Raw genomic sequence first — 16,730 nt, forward strand, 5'->3', positions numbered from 1 at the left:
ACCTTCCCAAGAAGAGGTGAATTTGAAAGAAAAAGGAGGAGTCTGGGCCCAATGGCTCACACCTGTAATCCCAGCACTTTGGGAGGCCAAGGTGGGTGGATCACCTGAGGTCAGGAGTTCAAGACCAGCCTGACCAACATGGAGAAACCCCGTCTCTACTAAAAATACAAAATTAGCCAGGCATGGTGGCACATGCCTGTAATCCCAGCTACTCAGGAGGCTGAGGCAGGAGAATCGCTTAAACCCAGGAGGCGGAGGTTGCGGTGAGCCAAGATTGTGCCATTGCACTCCAGCCTGGGCAACAAGAGCGAAACTCCGCCTCAGAAAAGAAAAAAAAATAAAGAAAAGAAAGAGAAGGAAGCTGAGGCCACCTTATTCCTAGGTAATGCTGCAGACCAGGAGAGAGGAGAGAGGACACACTGAGTTTTCATTCCATAATCAGCTCAGCTTTAACCTGCGTGAATCTTCCACACCCCTCTGAGTGACTCCCAAGGACCCTCGCTGCCGCCTCCTGCAACTCCTTCACCTGCTTCATAGCGTTTTTCTCCGGGTCACTTATTTCCGCCCGGTGGCTCTGATAGTGTGATTTCCAAGGTGACTATCCTTCTGAGTCTCAGCTCGTCCCCAGTCAGCCAAGAAAGAAGAAACAGCAGGGTTTGGGGAATAGCAAGAGTGCCCCTAACATTGCTGCCAGTTCCCTTTGGAAGCCCCAGTCTGGAGTCCCAACACACCGGCCAAGACAGCAATGTCGAGGCCGTCCTGGTCCCAGCTGCTCTGGGACTGACTCCAGCTCAACTCAAAGGAAAGCTGTGAGTTAGGTTTTATCATCAAAGAGTCCATTCCCCTCCTCCATCCTTTTGTACAAAATTATATTTAGTTCTGCTAAAGAGATTTCTCGGTTGCCATAAATTCTCCTTGCTATCAGAACGAGATAAGGAATTGAAAAGGGGTTACATGGAGGGCAGACTTCAAAGGGGGCAAATAAAATAGTCTGAAATCACCTCTACCCTCTGAATTCCTCCAGGCAATAGCTTTATGATTCTGGCCTCTATCAATATTTAGAATATTTACCAATATTTCAAGGTGTTGGGGGAGCTAGAGTTTTCTTAGAGAACCCCACTCCATAGCCAGTCAACATGGGCCTATGCTTTCTGTCAACTTCTTAAAAATAGGACCACATTGGAAGGATATTTGGGTGTACAGGAGATGGAATTCATAGCAAGGATAGTTTTATGATGAAGAGTCTTAAAAACAGTAGATAAGAGTTGATAAGTAATAGATAGTAGATAAGTAAAAAAAAGTAGATAAGAGGGCACGGTTAGGCCGTGATGGAGTTTCCACCCCATGGCTTCTGTGGTTTTGTTTCTAAGAAGGCTTGCAAGCTTCTTGGCTTTTTGGAAGAAACTATGCATTTAAGCAATTGAAGCAAAGAGTTTTGTAGGGCTGTTGGGAGAGTTTATTGTGCCATAGTCTGGATGAGAGCCATGCTGAAGAAAGTCTTACCAGTCTTTCCAGGAAGACCAGTTTTCATGGCAGGAAGCCTAAGGCGTCTGTTCTGATGTCTGATTCAGAAGCCTCTACCCCATTGGGAAAACATCAGGTGATTGAGGGGAGATGAAGATTAAAAATCTTAGAGTACAGGGGAGTGAGACTGATGAATTCCATTTATAAGAGCAATGTGGGGGCTAGTTCTCATGCCGTGGAGCCCCATGGGGGCACCTCTGGACCATATTAAGCTGTGTTGGAAGGGGAGTATATGCCATGGAACTCTGCCTGCTACTCTGCTACGCTCGAGAGGCAGCAGGTTCAGGTAATAGAACCAGAAGGGACAGGATGAGGGCAGGGGGAATGGGAGCGCGGGGCCGCAGGCTGCCAGGCCAGAAGCAGCCCTGCAGGGCACGAGACCAGCACCAGCAAACAGGTGACCTGAGAGCCAAAACCACCTCCCACTGCTCCCCACCCTGATCATGGCAGACACAAGCTGCCTCAGAATCCTCCTCAACACTGGGTGCCAGGAAGCCCCTACCAGCCAATCAGGTAGTCAGGTGAATCCAGTTTACAAGCTGAAATCTCAACTAGTTCCTTATGTAACAGGCAGGAAGATGTGGTTCAGATAATTAAGTGGCTGTCTTTCATCCAGGGTCCGGCCTGGATCTAGAGTTTCCTTTCTCTCTCTGTCTCACGGAGGAAGAGGTAGGAGGGAAGAGAAAAGAAGGAAGCAAGCCCGAATCCGCCACTGCCCTCTTGCATCACTCCCTCCCTCACCACCTACCTGTCCCTACTCTGTGCTCCTCCTGCTCTCACAGACTTCCTGTCACTCCTTCCCTCTTGCCTAGCGGGTGCTTCATCTGAGGGCCAAGGGGGCTGAGTTTGAGGGTCGATTGTGCTGTATTCTTCACAGAAAGCTCAGATTTTATCTCAGTATAGCTTCTGCATATTTCTCCCTCTGCGTCTAAATATCTTAAAATTCTCTTTTCCCCTCCTGTGTTTCCAACCCTTCATTTGTTCCCTTGATGACCTTGTGTCAGGTGAACTGAGCACACCTGTATAATTCTAGTGGTTTTCACCCCATTTGGTCCAGTGCCAAGCACAGCTGGACACTGCAGGAAAAGTCAAACAAATTAGAAGGTGGTATTCAGGTTTACCAAAACATTCGCACAGTTTTAAACAGTGAACACTGATGGCTCTTTATTCTGTAGGAGTTCACTGGCATATAACCATTTCTAGAATGTGTCCATTGCGCTAATCAATGTCCACCTGTAGCATGAAACCCTGGCTCTGAATTATACAGATAACCTCATAGAAATTGTAATAAGGTGCCTACAGCTATGTTTTTTTCCCATTTTGCACATGAAGAAACTGAAACTTGGGGCACATACTAGGCTTATCTAAGGGCACTCAGAAAACTGGCCACAGAAGCAGTATAAGGACCCCAGGCCCTCTGATTCCCAGGCCCTTCCCTCTAGAGGAAGGGCAGAAGTTGTGTGTGCCTGGTTTTGTTCATTGACCCCTTGGGCTTGGCTCCAAATGTCTATCCAAGCCTATGTCCCTTCTTGATTTAGTGCCTGGCCTTGCTAATTTAGCATCCTGGCTTTCTGCTATATACCCAAGTGCTTAGAAAAGTGTCTAGAACATAGTACCTACTCAATAAGTATTTCGTGAATGAACATTGTCTTTGGGGAATCTCCAGAAAGAGAGATAAGGAGGAGGTAGTCACTGTAGTATCGGCAACTTAGAGGATTTCATGGGGCCTTACTTCCCTTCTGTCATGACCAGGCACCCCTTGAAGGGGCTGAGGTATGAAGGACCTGGGGGGGACTGATGGGTGGATAGTTGGACAAGTAGTGCCATAGAGGAGATGAATTTGGTAAGTTGGTTAACAGGGCTCACAGGTGGCCCACACAGGTCCTGGGAGGAAAAAGCAGCCCCCAAAATGGAAGAGGCAGAAGGCATTTGGGTAAAACAGTCATAGTCCAACACAATGGTTCTTAGCCAGCATCGATTTTGCCCCACTACCTCCTGCTGAGGACATATGGCAATGTCTGGAGACATTTTTATTGTCACACCGGGCGAAAACTGCTGCTGGTATCTACTGGATGGAGGCCAGAAATGCTGCTAAAAATCCTGCAATGCACAGGACAGCCTCCTGCAGCAAAGAATTGTGCAGCCTAACATGCCAATATTGCTGAGACTGAGAAACTCTGTAAACATCACCAAGAACTAGGATGAGCAAATAATTCATTATTCCAACTGGGCATTTTAAGAGTGAAATGGGCATTATTAACAAATATGCTGGGATAGTGGTCATCACCTGGGTACACCTTGGCAAACCAGAGTGTATTGTCACCTTGCCAAGAATCTTGGGGTGAAGGAGAGTCTGGTTGGGGCCTGCAGGACACAGGAGTGATAGAAGAGGGGCAGGGGTAAGGGATCATGTTTATGTTCATTGTTATATGTAGTAGATGGGGAGATGCTTGCCAGGTCAGGTGGGGCCTCCAAAATGGGAAAGTGATTTCTCGATGTAGAGAAGAAGCAGAGCCGGGAAATGAGGTCTTTACAAAGCTGATTTGGTATCACCAAGGCGGGGGTATGATCCACAAGCTATAGATAAACAGAGAGATTGGTGTCTGTTTTGCTAAAAATGGTTCTTTTCAAAATAGAATGGGCAGATATGTGGCTTGTGGTCATGTAAAAGCTAAATATCTCTGCCACATCTCCTTCTAGATTGGGGTTAGCCAATCGGTTTCCTGTACCTTGCAACTCTGATAGATTGCATTCACTTAGAAGGCCCCCTCTACTCAGTGGGAAATGGTATTGTGGTTGATTAGCAATGTCTGTCACAGGCCCCCCCAAAAAATGGTGTTGATTTAGTGGCCCACGTACATGCCATCCTTTCATAGGGTCTTATTCTTGGTACTCCTCAGAGCCAGGAATGAAAGGGATGAGCTCTGAGTCAAGTGGCCTCAAATGTATTTATGGAGGCCAGCTGTACCCACTGCTCTGCTGGCTGCTGTTGGGGGTAACAAAGAACAGAAGACATAGCCTCAGCCTCCAATACCAGGACATTCTTGTGGATTAATAAGATAACAGTCACATAAACAAAACCACCGGAGACCAGGGAACAGTGTGAGACTGCAGTAACAGGTGCTCCCTGCATGGTGGAGCCTCTGTCCTGCAGAAGATCAGACAGAGGTGACAGGAACTTGGGCTCAGATGAGGAGTGGGGGCAGGAGGAAGTGGGTTTGGAGAATGGCTGTAGAGAGGGTGGGAATGGCATGGAGGAAGACAGCCTCAGGAGAGTGAGATGATACATATGGGAGCCCCCATGGTTCAACTGATGACTCTTTGCTGTATTTTTCCAGGGCGAGAGATGGTGGGGCCCACGCTGCCCGGATACCCACCACACATCCCCACCAGTGGACAGGGCAGCTATGCCTCCTCTGCCATCGCAGGCATGGTGGCAGGTAAGGAGAGGGCCGGCAGGAAGGGGAGCACTGCAAAGAGGAAGTATTGGAGCAAGGTGGGACACGAGGGGCAAGAGGCAGGCTGTGCCCTATTCATAGACTTCCCAAAGGGCATTGAAGGACGGACCAAAGGGGGCATCTTCTTGTAAATGCCTGGAGACGATGTCCCAGTGCAGTCCTGACTCCCTATTTAACTTGCCCCAACTCGGCCTCCTTCTTCCCAGGCCTGCTACATTGCCCTCCATGATGAAAAGGGAGGGGCTGAGACAGGTCTGTGTTCAAATCCAAGCTCCGCCACTTCTTCCAGTGAATCAGTGAGCATAAATGGAGAGCGCTCTAAGGGCCCCAAAACACTGTGAGGGGAAGATGAACCCTACCCTCAAGCAGTGCTGGTCTCCCAGTGATTTAACTCTGATGAATCCCAGTTTGCCCATTCTGTCAAATCTGAATCTGAAGGGTATTGATGATGATGATGACGATGATGATGATGAAATATATGCTTCACATCTCTCTCTCAAGCCTGCATGGATAGGACCCGGGTTCTAGGTACTCTAAGAGTACTATAGAGGATGAAATGAGCCTGGAGTAGCTCTCCACCCTCATTTGGACTGTTCTGGAACTTGCCTGCCAGTCATTTGGGTTTCTTTGTCTGCCAGTCATCATCCAATGATGATTCAAGGTGACAAGGTCTGGACAAATGAAGATAATGGGAGTTTCCTTGGGCAAGTCTCAATTTTTTAGGAGCCATGTAGGAAAGACTTTGGGATGGATGAGACATAATTGAGCCATTTTCACTGGTCAAAAAGGCCTGGGACCTGCAGTTTCTGGAAAGAGCTCTGAACACAAGGCATCTGTGACCCCCATGCCAGCCCTAGGCCAGACTCTCTGGCTCTGACCCCAGAGACTTGGCATATTTACCTAGGCCTGCTTCCCTTCCTTGCCGGCAGGAGTTAATCTTTGCCAGCCACCCACTCTGGGCACCCTATGCAGAGGCAGGTGGGCTGGGATCTCCTGGGCAGAGGAAAGGGAGGGAGAGAAAGAGGGAGGGAGAAAGGCTCTGTGCTCCCTGGGAACCTGCTGAGCTGGCACTTGTTGCTGCCTGGTTACCGTGGCGATGTGCTTAATGCAGCGTTGAAAATACAGAATACTGACTCCTCTCTCCCTCCTGGCCCCGGACTCCCTCCCTCCCTCCCTTCCTCTTCTGGAGCGTGAAATGAGATTGGTCAAGATAAAAAAGGAAAAGATTCGGTTATTTTTTTAAGAGTGTGGATAATGGGGCCTCTCAATCAAAATCCCAGGCTCCAGTCGGCTCCCCCCATTCCCCTTCCAACCCCTCCACCTTCCCCTGCCGCCTGCTTAGAGGAGGAGGAAGAAACATAAAGCACAAGGCTTTTCTCTTAATTATGAATCATTCCCTGAGGGCAGGCCCAGGGCAAGGCGTTCCTGGGGCCCAGAGTCTGACCTGTGAGGTAGCTGGAAGGCTTGGGCCTCTCATCAAAGTCCCCCAGGTTGTTTCCAGAAAGAATCCTGAGTGGGTGCTGTGAAAAAGAAAAAAAATAGCACAACTGACTGCAAGTGAAATCCACAAAGGAGGGACCTTGCCCTACACAGTTGGGCTCCCAGTGAGTTCCATGAAAATCAGTTTTAGAAAATGCAATACTATTTAAATGAATCACTTGGTTCCTAGGAATAGCATTGTGCAAATGAATTCTTAAGGAAATTTTTTTGTGGAAAAATTCTTTTTTTTTTTTTTTTTTTTTTTTGAGACAGAGTCTCGCTCTGTCGCCCAGGCTGGAGTGCAGTGGCGCAGTCTCAGCTCACTGCAAGCTCCGCCTCCCAGGTTCACGCCATTCTCCTGCCTCAGCCTCTCCGAATAGCTGGGACTACAGGCGCCCCCCCACCACGCCCAGCTAATTTTTTGTATTTTTAGTAGAGACAGGGTTTCACCGTGGTCTCGATCTCCTGACCTCATGATCCGCCCGCCTCGGCCTCCCAAAGTGCTGGGATTACAAGCGTGAGCCACTGCGCCCGGCCTTTTGTGGAATAATTCTATGTCCATCTCTTAACCACTGCTTGCAATCTCCCAGTTGATTGAATGGGGGATTCCTGCAATTAAAGTGAATAAACTTTCATCGAGCACCTACTACATGCATGTTAGGTACATGATAAATGCTTAAAGCAAGGCATGCCAAAGACATTCATCAATCGATTGTGAAAGGGAGGAAGTGATCACTTATTATGTACTTTTGCATGTCTAGCCATTCAAATATGTATAACTTCATTTCTAATTTTACCCTGACCATAAGACTAAGAGGCTAATACTATCCCAGTTTTATGGATAAGGAAACTGAAGCAAAAGCAAAGTGGTGTGCTCAGGGTCATAATCATACTAAGTGGCTGAGTTACGCAAACATGGATTTTTCAATTTCAAGTCTAAGGCTCTTTCCTCTACACCATGTTGCCTCCTACCATACCAGAAATAAAGACACAGGCTACAAGAGAGGAGCACAGGAAAAGGGCTAGGACAGATTTCCCTTGTCTATTCACCTTGTTTCTATTTTATTTTATTTTAATTTTATTTTTTGTCCTGACTCCATTAACAGTCGATTCTCAACCACTTCTAGAGCAGAACCAGCAGCTCCAGATACATGGATCCATCCAATCGTCTATCTTTCCACTCATTCGTCTTCCCATACATTTTTCTACACATCCATGCATTTTTCCATCTATCCTTCCATCTTTCATCATCCATCCTGTCATCCTCCACCTTTCCACCAATCCTTCCATCTTTCCATCCATCTTTTTTTTTTTTGGAGATAGAGTCTTGCTCTGTTGCCCAGGTTGGAGTGTAGTGGTGTGATCTTAGCTCACTGCAACCTCTGCCTCCTGGGTTCAAGCTATTCTCCTGCCTCAGCCTCCCCAGTAGTTGACACTACAGGGACCCACCACCACACCTGGCTAATTTTTGTATTTTTAGTAGAGATGGAGTTTCACCATGTTGGCCAGGCTGGTCTCGAACTCCTGGCCTCAGGCAATCTGCCCGCCTTGGCCTCCCAAAGTGCTGGGATTACAGGTGTGAGCCACCGTGCCTGGCCCCTCCATCCATCTTTTAATTCATCTGTCTTTCCAGTTATCTATCATCCATCTTTCCATCCATCCATCTTTCCATCAATCTTTTTATTTTTCCATCCATATTCATCCATTCATCTTTTCATAGAACTATCCTTTAATCTGTCTTTCCATCTATCCTTTCATCATCCATTCTTCCACCCATCCCTCCTCTCCTATATCCATCTTTTCATCCCCTTTTCAATCTATTACTCCATTAATCTATCCATCTTTCTATATATACATCCTTTTATCTATCCATCTTTCCATCCATCTTTTCACCCATCCATCCTTTCATCATCAATCCTTCCATCATTCACACTTTCATTCATCCTTCCATCCTTCCATCCATTTACCACTTTTTCACTTAACAAATACCGGTTGAAGGTCTACTGTATAGGATGCTGGGGATACAGCAGTGAATAAGTCAGATTCCTTTATTCCTGGAGCTTATAACCTAATGGTGAAGACAAATGGACAATAAGTCAATGAATGAATAAACATAATAATTTATTGTCTGTGAAGACAATAAAATGGGATGATGTAATAAAGAGCCACAGGGAGAGGAGATAACTACTTTAGATTGGGCTGTCAGGGGAGGCCTCTCTGAGAAGGTGTTCAAAGTGACCATCCAAGTGATAAACTGGGGCAGACCATCCCTGGCCCAAAGAACAGCAAGTGCAAAGGGCCTAAGGCAGGAACTAGCTTAGCATGGTAGCACATAATTGGTAGTGGCTGGGTCGAGTTTGAAAAGGCTACTCTGATTTCCAGGAAAATGAATTGTACATAGTCAAGAGAGAAGGCACAAAGACCAGTTAGGGGACAGTTGCAGTAGTTCTTGCAAGAGATGACAGTGGCTTGAGTTAGGGAATTAGCAGTGAAGGAGGAAAAAAGAGACCCTGAAAATATATTTTGGTTGCAAAGCCAGCAAACCTTGCTGGTAGATTGGCTGTTGGGATGAGAAAATAGGGGAAACAAGGATCATTTGTAGGTTTGGAGCACGGATGATGGTGGCAAGTATATATATGGGAGACCAGGAGGGGAAGTGATGTAGTAGATGGCAAGTGGAAATCAAGAGTTTTTTGGGCCATGTTAGGATTGAGATGCCTACTAAATGCCCAGTTTTAATAAGTTAGCAGGTACATCATGTATGTCTGAAGCCAGGAAAGAATCCTGACTAGAGTATGAATTTCAGCCATTGCACAAAGCTGTCATTTAATGACAAGACTACTAGAAACCAAGCCTGGGGTTCTTCAACAATTTAGAGCTCTAACAGAGAAGGAACAGCAAGGAGAATGAGTAGGAAAGACAACTGAGTTACAAAGCAAACAGAAGACTGGGCATCACAAACCCAAAGGCATGGAGACAGGGATGAGCTAAAAGGTCAAGGGAATTGTGGATATAGAAGTGACCATTGGTATGATGGAGTTAGAGACTGTGGGGACTTGAGGGCATCAGAGTTGGCCTGATAGGAAGGGATAAGAAGGTGAAGGCGGAGACCATGGGGCAGAGAAAGGCACTGGTAGCTAGAGAGGAATGTGGGGATAAGAAGGGGATTTTTTAAAGACAGAAGATAGCAGAATATGTTTGCAGGGTGAAGGGAGAGACTGATGAAACAGAAAATGGGATCATTGGAGCTGCCAAATCCTTGGAAAGGTGAGTAGGGTGGGATGCAGAGCAAAGAGGCAGGGTTGACCTTTCATCGGGGCAGAGACGTTTCATCTGCTGTGACTGCAAGCAGGTAGGCACATCTGATGACGGGAAGATGCCACACCCAGGTGTGTACCACCTACCGAGCTCCATCCCCCTGCCCCAGGTTCCATGTGACTGAGGTACTTGGTAAATGGTAGTTAAATGCATAAATAAGTGGGTGAGTGAGTGAATGCATGAATGAGTGACAAAATGAGAGGGTAAACACATCATGTTTTCCACCTCTCTCCCTTGTCCTTTAGAGCTCGCTGTGTTTGCCATTGGGTTTGGTGTGGTAAAAGGTGCAAGGGCCCTTGCTATGTGGCCAATAGAGAATCAGCTGAAACCCGGGAGACCTGGGCTAAAAAGGGGGCAGTTGGGACTGGGAGATGCAAGAGAGAGCACCGGTGTGGAAGGACGGGGCCAGGGTTCTAGTTCAGGCTTTCACTGAACATGTGGCCTTGGCCAAATGTCTTTACTTCCCTATGTAACAGCTGTGTTATCTGTTAAATAGATGTTTAGAGTAGATTATTTCTTAGTTTTTCATCTGTTAAATAGATGTTTAGATTAGATTATTTCTTAGGGTTTTTTTTTCTTTGCTTTTTTACTTCTTTACCCCCTTCTTTTTTTTACCCATGTTTTTTGCTTGATTTACATTAGGCTTAGTCTCTGCCCCAAAGCAACTTTCTTACTGTGTTCTTAGTCCGTCATTGCCTTCCTAGACAAGGAAAGGATCCAGTAGCCTTTCTCTGCTTTAGGCTTCTCCTCTTCATCTCTCTTCTTCCTGTATAAATGCCTACTTGTCTGGCAATAAAGCAGCTCCCACTAACCCCAACCCAGGCCTTAAGACTGGTTGGATGACTGATTTAAGCCTCCATTGAGCTTTATTTTCATGCCTGTTTAATGGGAAAATAATAAAAGCTTACATTTATTGAGCACTCCCTATATATTTGAAGCACGGTGCTAAGCATTTAATACATATTTTCTCATTTAATTCTCATTAAACAAAATGAGATAGGGATAATTATTTGGCCCATTTTACAGATGAAGAAACCAAGGTTCACCTGTAAGTCACTCACTCAGAGAGGCTAAGTGACTTGTCCAAGGTTACATAACCAGGAAATGGGAAGTAAGCATTTGACTCTAGACAGGTCAGCTCCAGAGTCAGGGAGTTTCGAGCAACCCCTCCAGACAGCCTGGGGAAGGAGACTCAGAACCACGTAGCTCACAATCATAGGTGAGTTTCTGAAAGGCTGGGTGGACATTCATTGAGTTTCAGGGTTTTCAGGAATCTAGCTTTGTAAATGGAATTACCGCATAAGTGAGTAAAGGCATTATCTGCAATTTAGAGTCAAGAGCCCTAAGGTCGAGTTCTACTCTGACATTTAACAACGATGTGATTTGAGGCAAACTACTTAATCATGCTGCACTCCAGTTTCCTTTTCTATAAATTGGTAGTATCCACGAGTACCTAACAGGGTAGTCTTGAGAATAAAAGATCATAACGTGTGGGAAAGTGCTTTACAAACTTAAAGCTCTTTACCAAGCACCAGTAGTAGCTGCGGTGATCAGCTTGACTTTGTTTTTGTTATGTAAGGGAATTCTTAAGTAATTTCTTCAGTAAATCCTTTGGAAAAGTCAAGAATCCATTAACAGAAGGAGGTGATCTGATTTACTTTGTGTAAATTTATACGTTGAGTTTGCTTAAAGTGGCTGACTCAGGATGGAACAACAAACTACTCCAAGTCCCAGGATGCAGCTTCCTGGGAGGTGTGTGCCCTCTGGGGCTCTCCCTCCTCTCCCATCCTTAACCTTCACACCTCCCCTCAGCCCCCCATGCACACAAACACACACACTCATACCTAGGGAGGCTAAAACGTTCATATATATGGATTTCCTCTTTGGCCCCTAACCCCATACCCCTGTGTGGGGCTCTCCCAGAAGAGCCCTTCTCCGGAAGGTCCAGGCAGCAGAAGGAGCAGTTAGTCCCTGGGCCCTAGAGTCACAGCACAGTTTCCGAGCTCCACCAAACCCTCCAGCTCTGGGAGCTTCCACAGATCCCAGAGGCTCAGTTTCTTCATCTGAAAAATGGGGGTAGTTATAACATCTACCTTCTGGGCCTCCTGGGAGGGCTGTAGTTATGTCAAGCCAGTGCCTCCAGTACCTACGGAAAAGGATACTGCCCCAAATTATCCAGACTGATGGGTTCCAAAAGGGATGACAGAGGGACCTTCTGAGCTCCACTATCCCTGCCATGCCTCCAACTGTCTCCCCCACCATTCCTGAGCTTGTCCATTGCCAGCCCTGCAGACCTCCCCACACCCCACCCCTGCATTGATGCCCTTCACCTCACAGGCCTCTCCCCTGTGTGCCTCCAACAGGAAGTGAATACTCTGGCAACACCTATGGCCACACCCCCTACTCCTCCTACAGCGAGGCCTGGCGCTTCCCCAACTCCAGCTTGCTGAGTAAGTCCCTGGGGCCGCCCAGGCCTCTGCTGGGCAGGATGGATGGAGTGGTAGGGGGAAAGGGTGGGTCAAAGGTTACCTGAAAGCTGGGAGGCCTCAGATTATACAAAGGGCCTGGGAAATGGTGCTGTCTGTAATGGAAGAAGGCAGCAGGAGGGCAGTGTACCTGGTTGTTTGGGGAAAGAAGGCAGAAGTCCAGAGGCTTCCAGGCATTCGTTTCCCTCCTGCTTCTCAAGCCCGTGTCTTTTAAATCTTTGTTTTGTGTAAGATTCAGGGCTCAGGCCTAGAGGGGGATGACAGGGGAGGACTTGAGAAAAGCCTAAGAGAGTACCTCCTGCCTCCATGGCTTACAGTCCCACAGTGCAGACACTGACGCAGGGCACCCCGCCAGAATGCAACTGCCCTCCTTCCTGGGAGCCGATTTCAAGAATGCCATCCTGTTGCCCCCATTAACCATCTAAGTGGCTCAGAAATACTCATGATTCAGCACCAAACCCTTACACAGAAATCCTTTGTTCCACCACATGCCCCATATTTAGCCTGAGATGCAGACAGTATTCAGGGACAAGGTCCAGAGAGTGAGCTTCAGCGAGCTTCCAGGCTTCTCTTCACCCCTCTCTTGTCCTGGGGTCCCCAACTGGGAAGAGAAGCTTTTCAGCAAAGCAAAACTCCACCAATGGGGGGACTTGAGGGATCCCACTAGAGCCTCCCTGAGTGGTGGCCTTGGGGGTATCAGAGCAAACTGGAGCCAGACAGAAGCAGTGATCCAAGGATGGCCGACCCCACAGGCACCGTTGCAGGCTAGGAACCATCCATTCCCCAAGACCCCCTCTCCTCCCATTACCTCCTTGTATTCCAGAAATAACTTGAAAGGTGGCAGACCTGGGCCCTGTTTGCCAGATGAGTTCAACTCCAACCCACCTTTCCGTTCAATTTAGCCAGAAAAGATGAGGGCAGTGAGACATGCCAGGGTTCAGGCACCTTCCCACTGGGCCTCCCCAGGCTGCCCATCCTGCAGGTGTGCAGAGCCTCACCTTAAGGGCCATCAAGCCCAGATCGGCTTTGACCCCTCAGCAGTCTAATCTCCCTGGGTCTTAAGAGAGAAGACTCTCTGTCCTGGCACTGTTTGGGCAAGGCTAGGGAGGATCCCGATGACCTCTCAGTGTACTTGATTCTTTGGGGTTCCACATGCAATTGTTTTCTATTGCCCTCTCCCTGCAACGAGGGTGTTGAAGGTCAAAGCAGCCACAGGGGGAAGGGGCAAGAAGCCACTGTTCTCATTCTGGCCAGAAACTCAAAGGTGAGGCCAGAGAAGGAGGAAATAGGGCTGGAGAGGAGTTAATCTTTGATGATCAGATAGGCCAGAGAAATTAATGATTAACTTGTGTTGTCTTAAAGGTCAGCAGATGCAGGGAAGGCTATGGTGCAATTTTCCTTTCTGACCAGCAGTGTTGTTGCTATTTTTTTTTAATGTGTCCAGGTTCCCCATATTATTACAGTTCCACATCAAGACCGAGCGCACCGCCCACCACTGCCACGGCCTTTGACCATCTGTAGTTGCCATGGGGACAGTGGGAGCGACTGAGCAACAGGAGGACTCGGCCTGGGACAGGCCCCAGAGAGTCACACAAAGGAATCTTTATTTATTACATGAAAAATAACCACAAGTCCAGCATTGCAGCACACTCGCTGTGTGGTTAATTTAATGAACCATGAAAGACAGGATGACCTTGGAGAAGGCCAAACTGTCCTCCGAGACTCCTTAATGAGGGGCAGGAGTCCCAGGGAAAGAGAACCATGCCATACTGAAAAAGACAAAATTGAAGAAGAAATGTAGCCCCCAGCTGGTACCCACCAAAGGAGAGAAGAAGGAATAGCCGAGGAACTTGGGGGGATGGCAAATGGTTCCTGCCTGGGCCCAAGGGGTGCACAGGACACCTCCATGGCTCCATTATTAACACAACTCTAGCAATTATGGACCATAAGCACTTCCCTCCAGCCCTCAAGTCACAGCCTGGTGCCGAGGCTCTCCTCACCAGCCACCCAGGGAGTCACCTCCCTCAGCCTCCCGCCTGCCCCACACGGAGGCTCTGGCTGTCCTCTTTCTCCACTCCATTTGCTTGGCTCTTTCTACACCTGCCTCTTGGGCATGGGCTGAGGGCTGGGGCGAGTCCCTCAAAAATTCCACCAGGCTGTCAGCTGACCTCTTTTGCCTGCTGCTGTGAAGGACAGCACCACCCCAGGTCCTCCTGCAGTGGGGCATCCCCTTGGCAGCTGCCGTCAGCCGGACCAGCCCCAGGCAGCTTAAAACAGACATTCCACAGGGCCTGGGACCCTGGGAGGTGAGGTGTGGTGTGCGGCTTCACCCAGGGCAGAGCAAGGCAGAATCGCAGGAAACTTGCTTCCCCTTCCTGACAGCTCCTGCCAAGCCAAATGTGCTTCCTACAGCTCACGCCCACCAGCTACTGAAGAGACCCAAGGCACCCTCTGAAGCCAGCGATAGAGGGTCCTTCTCTGCTCCCCAGCAGCTCCTGCCCCCAAGGCCTGACTGTATATACTGTAAATGAAACTTTGTTTGGGTCAAGCTTCCTTCTTTCCACCCCCAGACTTTGGCCTCTGAGTGAAATGTCTCTTTTTGCCGTGTGGGGCTTCTCTCCTTGATGCTTCTTTCTTTTTTTAAAGATAACCTGCCATTACCACATGACTCAATAAACCATTGCTCTTCATCTCAGGCTTTGGGGTTGGCTGGGGAAGGAGGGACCTCAGGGCTGGGCTTTCTCCGAAGAACATCAGAGCTGAGTAGCCGACAAACTCACTTTGGGGCCGTGGGTTGGAAGGGACCATCTGATGCCCCAGAGCTCTGGCTTGGCCTTCTCCCTCTGCCTTTAATTCATGTTGAACGCTGGGTACCTCACTCATCCCAAGTTCTTCAACACTGAGCAAATGCAAGGATAGCACAGTATTGAGCCAACCATAGACTCCCCACAAGGAGTTGCTGTTGTTATTAACAGGAAGCCAGAGAATCAGCAGGGTGGGTTAGTGAAGGATCCGGGAATAGCTACGACTGGAGCCTGCATAAACAGCTCTGAAGGGAGAGAGAAGACTGGGCTCTCTTGTGTGCCAGGCACAGTATGGAGGGCTTCATATAAGTTAAGTTGAAATTAGCCCTGTTTTACATACAGCCTCATTTTACATATGAGGAAACTGAGGCTTTGAAAAAAATGAGATGTCTTGCCCAAGATGAGAAGTAGTAGATTCAACCAAGTCCTCTTACTCTAAGCCCAACACTTTTACCCAAAACCCCAGAGTCCTCATCAGGGATGCCAGACAGGTTCTAGACCCAGTGGAGGTTCTGGAGCTGCCACTGGGGATTTAATTTCTTTTGATTTGCTAAAGATTTGACCTGACTGAACCAGGACAAGGTGAGGGAGGCTGTAGAGACTTAGGACTTTAGGCCAACCACCTCCAGGAAATTTGGGAAATGCAATGTGACAGCTCAGGCTCTGCACTCCAGGGGGCTGTCTGGTGTCCACATAGACCTTCTCCATGTGAGACGCAGCTGGAACAAGGGGGCAGGGGCCTGCAGCTGGGATGCCCAGGTGAATGTGGACAGCTGGACAGACAACACTGGGATTGAGTCAGATGGAAAGGTCCCAAGGACTCCAGGGCTGGGAGGACAGAGGCTGGGAGAGAAGGCTTTTACCTCCTTAGGCCTCCCAAAGAGAGGTTAGGGATGCTGCCATGGATGGCATGGCAGGGGGAACCCTCCCTGGAAGAAAATCCATCTCTTCTGAGGGGATCTGAGATGCAGCTGTTTTTTCAATGGCAGAACTTCCCTCTGCAGCGCGACTCCGAATCCATGACATCTGAGAGTCTTCTTGACCTCAAACCTCTGGGATCCCGAGTGCTCCCTACCCAAGAATCACTTTGAGCACAGCATCCCAAGGAGCCCGTAGAGTGATCCCTTGCATTCACAGCCACAGCCCCTCTGGGGACACTCTGTACCCCCGGCAGACCCTTTCCAACTCACAACCAATAAAGGGGCTTGGGCTGTGCTTTGGCTAAGGTGACCCTGGTTTAAAACTCACCTTTCTTTCCTGGAGGTGAGCTGGGCTTGCCAGGAACCTCTGCTCAGAGCAGGTGTTTGGTGACTGTGGGATGTGTTCCCCATGTAGCAGGCCTTGGCTAGTACCTCCCCAATATTCTGCCCATGGTCAAACCATGGGTCCCCTTTTTGGGCTCAGAAAATAGGGCCATTTATGTATTGGGCAAAAGAAAGACAATTTGAAGTGCCCTAGCATTTGAGGTGATGTTGGGAGAAGTCAGGCTGGCACACGGGGGGACACAGTGAAGAAGGGTGTGCTAACAAGGACAGGGAGGACACATAGGGGGCTTTGGCGGTTGGCCGAGGGGCCACTTTCACCTGGGGGAGGGAGGACGGCATCTGTGAGTAGTCGCAGGTGAAGGGGGGTTGCTTTATGGTGCAGGGGAGCCAGGGGTT

General features: G+C 48.4%; 1 protein-coding gene across 1 annotated transcript in view; it reads left to right on the plus strand.

The window, feature by feature from the left end:
• Positions 1-16,299, plus strand: part of PAX8 (paired box 8) — a 59,954-nt gene extending 43,655 nt beyond the window's left edge. Inside the window, exons 10-12 of the mRNA XM_055241323.1 lie at positions 4,863-4,964; positions 12,143-12,229; positions 13,710-16,299. Coding sequence (XP_055097298.1) covers positions 4,863-4,964; positions 12,143-12,229; positions 13,710-13,786 — 266 coding nt within the window. The 3' untranslated portion in view covers positions 13,787-16,299. The remainder of the gene's footprint in view (positions 1-4,862; positions 4,965-12,142; positions 12,230-13,709) is intronic.
• The last annotated feature ends 431 nt before the right edge of the window (positions 16,300-16,730 follow it).

The sequence above is a fragment of the Symphalangus syndactylus genome, chromosome 14 (assembly GCF_028878055.3).
Source record: "Symphalangus syndactylus isolate Jambi chromosome 14, NHGRI_mSymSyn1-v2.1_pri, whole genome shotgun sequence".
NCBI classification, from domain to species: domain Eukaryota; kingdom Metazoa; phylum Chordata; class Mammalia; order Primates; family Hylobatidae; genus Symphalangus; species Symphalangus syndactylus.